Here is a 10,395-nt window from a genome sequence, read left to right on the forward strand (position 1 = left end):
CTGGCATTTTAAGATAATGCAATATTGTTGCTGTAAACAACATTGTCCTTCACTTGGGATTATGTTACACAGGATTATGTAACATGTTTGGATTTTGTGAATATCAAAAGCAGCAGAGAATGAGTACAATAACATGTAAGATAGCACTGACAGTGTTTTATTTAATTCATTAAGAAACATCTAAAGCCTTGTTTTGCACATTCAAACACAGAAAACAGTGTTGAGCCCCATGCACACAAGATCAATGGAATGTGTTGTATACACACAAAGTAAGGCACATTTACACCTGCATGCACACAGCATTATATCATTAGTGGTGATGAAGTGCCATGCCATGGCGTGACCTGCAGCAGGCGAGTTGATCACGCTGTCAATTAGTTCTCTCTTGGTCCACTAATTATACTGTCACTTTCCATTGATGCGCCATAGAGATTCAACCGGAAAAAACACTAAGTCTCCGTGTTTCCTGGGCCAAGAGGTCAATGAGCTTCTTTCAGATACTGAGTTCTGATTAGATGTACCTGGTGGCCAGGAGGAGGAGGTGGAGCACAGCTTGTGTGGGCGGAAAGGATAAGAGAGAAAGAAGAGAGGGAGAGGAAGCTGACCCCAAGATATTCATCCTTCAATTATATAAAACAGAAAACGCATCAAGGGAGGGATAGCAAATTGGTGAGTCATAGAAGTTGAGATATTTCCTAGTGCGCCACTTTGGTCCAGTAGGAATTATCTCAACAACTGTTGATTTCCATTAAACTCCATACAGGCATCCATGGTACCCAGACAGAGAATCCCACAGTCTTTGGTGATCCCCTGACTTTTTCTTCTTGCACAACACCATGAGGTTGACATTTGTGGTTTTAAATGAAAACAGTCCAGCAACTATTGGATAGATTTCCATGACACATTGTAAAGACATCCATGATGAGGATGAACCTTAACCCATTTAAGCCTAAAACGCCTGGAAAAATGCCTGTAAAACCTCTGGGCGATTTTAAAATAACCCCCTAATGTCAATGCTTCCTACTAAATAATAGATTTTTCAGCCTCTGTAGCAAATAGAAATTAAATTCCTAAAGTATTTGAGAGCTTATAGCTGTTATATCTGAGCTCCCTCCGCTATAGTCGTCTTCCACCATGATTTCAGTTCTGGAAAAGTCCCATGTTGCATTGTGACACTCCCACATGTATTCTGATGCATTTCATTGGCCAAGAGACCGAAAATAGGTGGAAAAAACTACAAATACTACAAAACTATGTATCCGCTTTCCCGGCTTTAATGGTAGAATAACGCAACATTTTGGAATTGACACTCACTTTTACCCCTGTCGAGATGAAATTGAATAACTTTTGTAAGTGTTAGACTTTTCCTCTACCACCATTTTAACGTTAACATTTTAATTTGTTCAATACTTGACCAATACCTTTTCAAATTTATACCCAAAACTACACTCCCATGAGCATGAGCTGCACTGCAAATCTGTAATGCCAATTAGCAAATAATAGCATGCTAACATGCTAAATAAGATGATGAGCCTGTTAGTATGCTAATATGTAGCTCAAAGCACCAGCCTGATACAGCTAAGAGCATGGTAACTCATAGACTGTAAGTATTTACTTGACAAATTACTCAAAATTTGAATATCAACATTGTTGGTGATGACGATTCATTTTCTGATACTCAATATAGACGTAGTTGATTAACCCATTTGGGCTTAAAACGCCTGAAAAAATGCCTGGAAAACCTATGGGCAATTTTTGTGGAAATTCAACAGAAGTGTCAACGTCTACTAAATAATAGATTTTTCAGCCTCTGTAGCAGATAGAAATGAAATTCAATAAATAAAATCAAAATATTTGAGAGCTTATAGCTGTTAAATATAGATGATTAATCAACTAACTGCTTAGCCACTTATTGATATATCACAAATGGCTGAGATTATAAAGCAGAATGTACCAATGAAGAGAAGAAATATGGTAGATTCTGGTCCATGATCTGATCCAAGTGTGTTAGATTGAATATTGTTTTGCTCTAGTTAAGCATACTGTCCTTGAAGATATTGTATTATATGCTTCTTCTCTTCTCTTCTCCTCTCTTCTTTCCTCTCCTCCGGCCTCATCTAGTTTTGTCTAGTCCGTTCTGGTCTGTTTTGATCTCTCTGATAATGCGAGAACATTCCTATATTTTATATTTTCCTCCAGTTCAGACAGAAATCGGAAACCCTCCGGACTGTTTTATATTCCAGCCCCAGCCCTCTGTTGATGTAACCACTTGATGATAACACAGCTTGGCCTCTTTCCTCACACTTCCCAACGAGGTTTCTATGTGAGCACTCAGCTTGCATTTAGTTTTACCTATATCAAATCCCAGCCATTGGTAAATAACACACATTGGCCTTTTACTCAGGCATTTTCAAGAGCACTGAGGCAACATTTTGACACCAGAAAAAGAGTGCAACCAGTCTGTCCTTTAAGAAAACATTGACTCAGCCTCTATCATCAGTACTGGCTGTCTGAAGCCAGACTAGTGATAATAATCCTCATCATCCTGCCCCATCCAAGGTGCGTGTCTGATATAAACACACTCCATCCTCCAAGACACCCAGCTCCAGTCCCTCTCCGGTCCCTCGTATTGTCTGATGCATTGGCCTCCGTTGTGTAGTAAATGTGTGCTGCTTGTGTGTGTGTTGGTGCACGTGTGGGGGTGTATTGTTTGGTATAATAACGCCTGATGAATGAGGAGTCTGCTTTGCTGACAGAGGGTCCCATTAACATGTAGCGCTTGGCTCCCCTTCGCAATCCGTCACACACCACATACACACAGAATGGAGGTAATCAATGGGATGATTTAATAGCATCTGTTTTGTGTCCGCAGGGACTGAATAGCATTCATCGCCAAGCTATAGAGGCTTTGAGTTACAGATATAGGGGATTTCATACCAAAATACTTTTCATTTTAAATCATTGGTGTCAAACTCGCGGCCCGCGGGCCAATTGCGGCCCTCGTGGTGATATTTTGTGGCCCCCACCTTGATGTGAAAGTTGAATGCGAGTTTTATATGAATGGCACTTTACCGTATTGTGTGTGGAAGGTCCCTTTAATTACTTTTTTTGGTAATTTTGTGTCTTTTTGGTAATTTTGTGTCTTTTTAAAATTATTTTGTGCCTCTTTTGGTAATTCTGTGTCTTTTTTTGGTAATTTTGTGTCTTTTTAAAATAATTTTGAGTCTTTTTTTAATAGTTTTGTGTCTTTCTTTGGTCATTTTGATACTGCCTCCAGCGGCCCCCAGGTAATTATGTTTACTGAGGTAAAACAAATTAAGTGAGAAGTATGGTCATTTTCTCATAGACTTCTATACAAAAGCCCCCTGCTGGCAATTAGCAAGAATGCAAGTTATGCTCCACTTTTCAGACCCGAATGTTGCCGCTTACAAATGGTTTCTATCTTCTTTCAGTATTTATGCTAAGCTAATCAGCTTTGTAGAATATAAACATGAGAGTCCTATGGATTTTTCCATCCAACTCACTCGGGCTTTGCAATGTGCCATGATGTAAAGTCACACTGCATAGATCTGCTTGTTGGCTGCCAGTTATCAGTACCGCATTGTGGATTAATCTGCTGTATTGACTCTCCTGCTAATAGCTTTAGACAGTTGAGCTAAACAAGGGGGTGTGATAGTTACTCATAAGCCATCTAAGTTGCAGACAGCAGCAGATTTTATCCATAGTTTATACTGTAGTGCACCAGCCTTTAGGACTGCATTACATTTTGCTGATGGATTTATAGTGAACATATTAGGAAGACTTGACAGGGCTACCTGACTGGGCTATTAGCTCTTTTAGAAACCCAATCAAGCAGTTTTTACAATCGTGCGATCGTCTGACAAATGAGTTGAAAGGCAGATAAATTACAACTCGTGTTGTATACACAGGGTTAGGGGGGTAAACCCTGCAGCAGAAGAAGAATAAAAGATGTGGATCTATAGCAGTAAACAGTATTGAACATATGTCAGAGAAGCTCCAACAGGAGGAAACATCCTGACTATCAATTAACAACTTGTGGTTATGCTGGAAGGATGCCATTAGTTTCCCCTTGTCTTAAATATAAATATTGGAAAGGTTCCGTTCCACAGTATGGATTTATATCTAATGAAACATTTAACATCTACAGTACACTTACCATGAGTCCTTGCTTTATATTCTTTTCCTTAAATGAGAGCTTCTGATGCTAGAAACCATCTGCTTCATTGTGTTCATTACAGGTCACATGTCTCCGTTATCTCCCACTCTCACATGGTAGTGCATCAAAGCACAAGGGAAAATATGGCAGCAATCCAATGAGATAATAATGCACAATCGATGTCCTTACAAAAAGTTGGCATTATCCATTACAGTTACAGTAATGAGTGTTTAAATCCTAAAATGCTATAATGACAGTTGACAGTTAAGGCAGTTATTGAGTCATTTAGAAAATCAATGATTTTTTAAAATGATGCGTCAGGTGCCTCCATCAGGCCGAATAAAAGTGTCAGATAGTAAAGCAGGTAACAGGATCAGCACCTTGTCAAGCTGTATATTGGGTATTTCTGGGTTTTACTAATTTTAGAGACGGCTGTAACAATAAAGAAGCCATAAGGAAGTCAAGAAACAGGTGGCGAACAATGGTCATTAATTAAAGTACTGGGAATTTATGCTTTTTTACAGCCAAATTTTCCAAAGAATCCACTGAAAGATAATTAGAGTTATAGAGATTGTGACATAATATGTAATGTTTGCCCTAAGGAAGGTTAAATTAACCAATTTATGCCTAAAACGCCTGGAAAAAATGGCTGTAAAACCTCTGGGCGATTTTAAAATAATCCCCTTAAACCTGAAGTTTTTCTGGGAATTCAACAGAAGTGTCAACGCTTCCTACTAAATAATAGATTATTCAGCCTCTGTAGCAGATAGAAATGAAATTCAAAAAGTATTTGAGAGCTTATAGCTGTTATATCGGAGCTCCCTCCGCTATAGTCGTCTTCCGCCATGATTTCAGTTCTGGAAAAGTCCCATGTTGCATTGCGACACTCCCACATGTATTCTGATGCATTTCATTGGCCAAGAGACCGAAAATAGGTGGAAAAATCTATAAATACTACAAAACGACGTATCCGCTTTCCCGGCTTTAATGGTAGAATAACGCAACAGTGCCCCTGGTTTTAATGGTAGAAATGCCGTAATGCTTTCCCGGCTTAAATGGGTTAAACTGCAATATGTTCAATGGGAAGTTTTTTGACTCTCCCAGACTGTGAAGTATGGGTGTTAACTAGTGATGTCCAAATGAAGCTTCATGAACCATCGTCTATATTTTCTGAGCCCACTAGATGGCGCTCTCTGTCCAACAAAGGGTTAAAAGCACATTGAATTAGCCTTTCTTGATCCTTTTTCTTTAAACCAAGAACATAATCTATAGGGGTCGACAGATAAAACTAAAGGTTCATGAAGCTTCATTTGGACGTCACTGGTGTTAACTGTGTGTTGTAATGTTCCAAAAATTGTTCATTGTCATTAATTCAGACAAAATTATAAATGACTTACGTGCATGACTGAAGACAGATTGTATTCAGGTAAGGTCAGGTTAAGAGTTGGGTGATATACTTGTTTCTCCACGCAAAACAGCCTTGTTTTTAGCTTGAAAGTGTATCCTATTGGTTTTGATAATGTAAGGGCAGCTATACTCGAGAATGTTCACAAACCTAGGACTTTAACCCTCTGAATCTTCGGCTATTATGTCCGTTAAAAAAATCTGTTAAAAAAATCTGTTAAAAAATCTTTACCATGCCATGTTGGTATCAGTTTTTTCAGCTTTGCCTCACCTATATGTCCCGATAATTAATTTTGAACCCAAAAGAAACAAAGGAAAACATCAAATCTGATCTTGAAAAGTATGTTTCACACACAGAAATCTACATGTTGCAAATATGAACACAGGTTGCAAATATAACATATAACAGGTAAAGTGAGGATAATCTCTAGTTCTATATTTTTATACTAAATATATTTGACATTATCTCCGGTTTTACTTGGCCGAATATCATCCAAAAAAAAATCTGGTATGGAGTTTCAAGCCAGAACTTTAGAGGGAGGCTGATGGAAAGGCTTGATGTTGCTTCATTTTTATGTCTTCACGCCATGAAGTAGTAATGTGAAGGTTGTTTCCTGGACTCCAGAGGGTTAACCCCTTTTCCACCACCATTGACCAGGTCAAATTACGATTCATTCACAGAAATTTGAACTGTTCAGAGCATTTCGAACAAAAATAAATTGGTTGGTAACCAGAAAAGTTGCAGTTTTTCCTTTGACCTGAACTGCGAACTGTGACTTCTTTAATCATACAATTCTTCTGTGCCTTCTCAGCATTAGTAGTTTGTCCATGCTTGTTTTCGGATCTGTAATAATAGAACAAAAGCTTGCAGGTAATCAATGAGATCGGCCATCTTGCTACTGCTGCTTACTTCCTTTATGCATTATGCAGAGCCCTCCATTGGTGATGCATACTTGATTGCATTGGTTCCACTCAGAACTGGTGGAAACATTGCTGATTCACCAGATAGCACCAAAGGTTCCAAGAATCCTGAAGGGAACCCATTCAGAAGAAACTGCAAATGGAGATAGTTACAGTGAACTTGTCAAACCAGTGTTTTTCATGGTGTTTCTATTTCATTAAAATACTAAAAAGCAGATCCTGATGGTCACAGTTTGTAGCATGTGAGGCTGAAATGCTGTGAAACAGTGTGAAACTGTCCTGCAAATGCACCAACAAAACAAGAACAAAAGTGTAAAATGTCATGTTTGCTCATATCTCTAATACTGTTTGCTTTCTGTTGTTTGTCTCTTGCAGCTCAGCAGATGAGAAATTTCGCTGGAACAACCAAGGTAATACTTCACCCTAAATGCTCTCAAATCATACATTTTGTCTGCTGCTCTATTGTTTGCATTCCAGCAGAGCACATTGCTGACTGGGCTTTATTATATTGGTGGCCATTGTAAAAGAAAAAAAATCCATGCACTAACAGTATATTGATGCATTCCTGGTGGCTGCAGCAGTTAAAATGCTCAATCAAACTTTCTGCACTGGAAGCCAAATTTAAAAAAGGCTTGCCATGACAAAAAACTCATATGTCCCAAATCCCATCACCCAAGCAAGTTCTGTCTGTGAAGATAAGGACATACTTTATCAAACTGAATATATTTCACTTTTATATGAATGAACAATATAGCCATAATGAGGTACAATTCATTATGTTAAAATAATATTTTCTATATTTTTAAACATATTTTTCGATTCACAATTTCATTACTGTAATGCATCCAGATAAAAATGTCATGTTTTCCCCACACTTATACTCAAATATTTAATAAACTTTATGAAAATAAATATACATTTGTTTAAAAATGCATAATTTAACAGAATATAATCAAATATAATGTTTAACAATGTATAAAGAACAAAATCTGAATGAAAATTGATGAGAAAAAAATGGTTAAATGTTACGGTAATGATAGAATTATTTGCATTAAAATGTGTATATTTTAATAAAATACATTTTGGTGATACCAGCTACCCTTGAACATATTTAAGTGCTTGCAAAAGAAAAGAAAAAAACATTTTTGTTGTTTTTTTTTTAATTTAAGAATGTGTTACGGTAATGAATTTTGCTCAGTGTCTCTAAAAATGTCAGAAAATACCTTAAAATGTTTAAATTGATTATAAATTCATATTAAACAGTGACTTTAGATTGTATGTGTTATAAAGGGTCAAAGAAAATATGTATTCAATGCTCTTGGATTTTGGCTATGAGCTGCACCATGTTCATGAGAATCACCCATTTGCAAATATTTCTGAGTATTTAGTTTAAGAGCCGGATCGGAAGTGTTTTCCAAGAAGGATAAAACAGGAATCAATGAGAGTGAGGCCTTTAAGGGGATTTGAAAGTCAAATGAAGACACCTCTCTGGGCTTGACAACTTCTTTGACAGCACTTTAGCTGAAAAACACCACCCATGCATGACACTTAGGTCTCCCTCTTTGTCACTCATTTTGAGATGTATAGACTGTTGAGAGTGGATTGATTGCCTGAGTGCAGGGTTGGCGACCTCAGCCAACAAAGCAGTGACTAAAGGTTTGTGGTCAAAATGTTTGGAGGCTTTCAGTGTGTGCTGCAGTCTTCATCCATCTGTTGCACTGAGACTCAACCACTTGGGCAGTGGCGGACTCAGAGGGGGGGCAGGAGGGGCGAAATTATTAAAGTAATGATATATATACTGAAACATAAGGTTTACTTAAAGTTATACCAAAACACAAGCTTAAATTAGTATAACCAAAATTATCCAACTTAAACTGCATTTTTTTTGTAACCAATTAAATCAAAACAGTCATGGAAAAGCATGACCTCAACATATATCATTCAGAGTGGGTTTTTCCAACCAGTTGCATCTTCAATCTGATCAGGAGTTGTGGTCTTGCCTTTCTTTTTCCTGCAGCAGGTGAGAGGGCTAACTGGACTACCACCAAACATTTAATGCCATGCCCTTCCAGTGGGTGTGCAGCAGAATATGGTCCCCCTAGGAGCACTTCCTGAGACTTTGGTTCCACCCACCTCTTGTGTGTGGTTGCCCACTGCAGGTCTGGAGTGCATTTTGTGAATGTGTTCTTGTAAATATTGGGATTTGACACAATAGTAGGCGACAAACCGGGAATGAAAAAGAGGCGTTGCTTTCATGTGGCGTCGCTATGACAAACAGCTTCATCGAGTGGTACTAAAATCCGCAATGGATAACGAAGCAATAAGAAGATTAATAGTCTGCCTGTACCCATAATAGAAAAGCACAATTAGATGCCAAGTTAAAAAAAACACGATAACGTGCCCTTGCAACAGAGAGAGAAAAAGAATCCCAGTATAGAAAAAGATCTGCAGTGATTTTAAAAAATGTCACAGTAGGACATCAAAAAAGATTCTATAATACAATATCACCCAACTGTGAAAAATGTTATGTGAGGTGGTTTGCTGTCATTTAGCTCTCAAAGTGGATTAGATTGATGCATTTTACTTAAAAATTTACAAATTTAACCCCCCTACATGGTTTGGTTCAATGGTTTTAATTGCCAATACCATATCATTAATTACTTTGATCTGGATCATCTTTAACTTAATGCTAATTGTAATAAAGGATGAGGTCTATTTCATCATGCATCATAGCTTTTTGTGTGCTGGTGGGGCCCAATGTTGTGCAGACTGTGCCCTTTTTATTTTTTCGCCCCTGTCCTTGTAACAGTCTGAGTCCGCCACTGCACTCGGGCCTCAGAGAGACTAAATATACTCGTCACGAGAAAGCCTCCCTCGCTCCAATCAGACCTTTTGATCTCGTCATCACTCACAAATCATTAAAAACCAATCACTTCTGGATCAAACAGGTTTAAAAATGAGTTTGGGCTTGTGTGTGTGAGGGTGAGAGTAAATCCAGGGTAATGCTGCAGACGGCACTGGAAATGTTTCACCAGCAGCATCAGTCTCCAAATGCATCAGTCCGAGTCAATTATCTCAGCCTTCTAAATCCACTCAAAAGGCCTCTACTATTACCATGCCTCTCTCTCGATAAGAGATTAATGTTGCTCCTCAGACTCATTTGTAAGTTTTATCCCCCTTGGCAGCTCTCTAACTTGAAGACACTGGGCATGTTGTCAGCCTTGCTCTGACAGACAAACGGTCTGGTATCTAAGTACAAGGCGGCGCCCCCGAGAACTAGATCCTGCAAGATTTGTTGCTTGATTAGAAGGTTGGGATTTTACCCTTGGCTAAAGGTTTATCCCTACACATCACTCTGTGGTGACACAACACGCTTGTTTATTTGCTAATCAGTGGCCAACTGAGAATGAATTGAAATTAATTTCTGTTCAAATTCATAAATTAATTAAAAGTGACCGTGACGTCACCTATTGGTTTTGTGGCCCGTTGGAAGCATCTAGTTCAGCGTTACACTCGCCGCCATCTTGTTTCCGATACAGGAAGCAGGCCATATTTGGACTGTGGAGGAGAGGGATCTGATCACTGACTACAGCCTCTCTACACCTCAACCTGACTGAGAGAAGCTGCTGCTAATTCATGTTAGCATTAGCTGGAGCATTAACTGGGATGTTAGTTTTGGCTAGCAAAAAACAAAAACAAAATGTACGTTACTGACCTCAGAAAACTGAGCAGCGACTCCTTGGAGTGTCTGTTAGTCCAACCAAACGCTGAACAAGACATTTTTAGTGAACAAAACGTTCAAATAAACTGTCATTAAGTGAAAATACAGTGAAAGGGTCAAAGTTATGAGACCAAGTCGGTAAACGTCCTCTTTTCTATCTGTATAACGTTAT

The 10,395-nt window shown here is 38.4% G+C and overlaps 1 protein-coding gene and 1 long non-coding RNA gene across 2 annotated transcripts in view; one reads left to right on the top strand and one right to left on the bottom strand.

Annotated features, from left to right (window-relative positions):
* ctnnd2b (catenin (cadherin-associated protein), delta 2b) overlaps positions 1-10,395 on the top strand; it is a 240,754-nt gene that overhangs the window by 114,562 nt on the left and 115,797 nt on the right. Inside the window, exon 4 of the mRNA XM_059344042.1 lies at positions 6,878-6,912. Coding sequence (XP_059200025.1) covers positions 6,878-6,912 — 35 coding nt within the window. The remainder of the gene's footprint in view (positions 1-6,877; positions 6,913-10,395) is intronic.
* LOC131979961 (uncharacterized) lies at positions 5,910-6,834 on the bottom strand. Its single transcript, XR_009395163.1, has 2 exons — positions 6,535-6,834; positions 5,910-6,425 (listed from the first exon to the last, which is right to left on the bottom strand). It is a non-coding gene; the product is annotated as an uncharacterized LOC131979961 (long non-coding RNA).

This window comes from Centropristis striata, chromosome 11 (assembly GCF_030273125.1).
Source record: "Centropristis striata isolate RG_2023a ecotype Rhode Island chromosome 11, C.striata_1.0, whole genome shotgun sequence".
NCBI classification, from domain to species: domain Eukaryota; kingdom Metazoa; phylum Chordata; class Actinopteri; order Perciformes; family Serranidae; genus Centropristis; species Centropristis striata.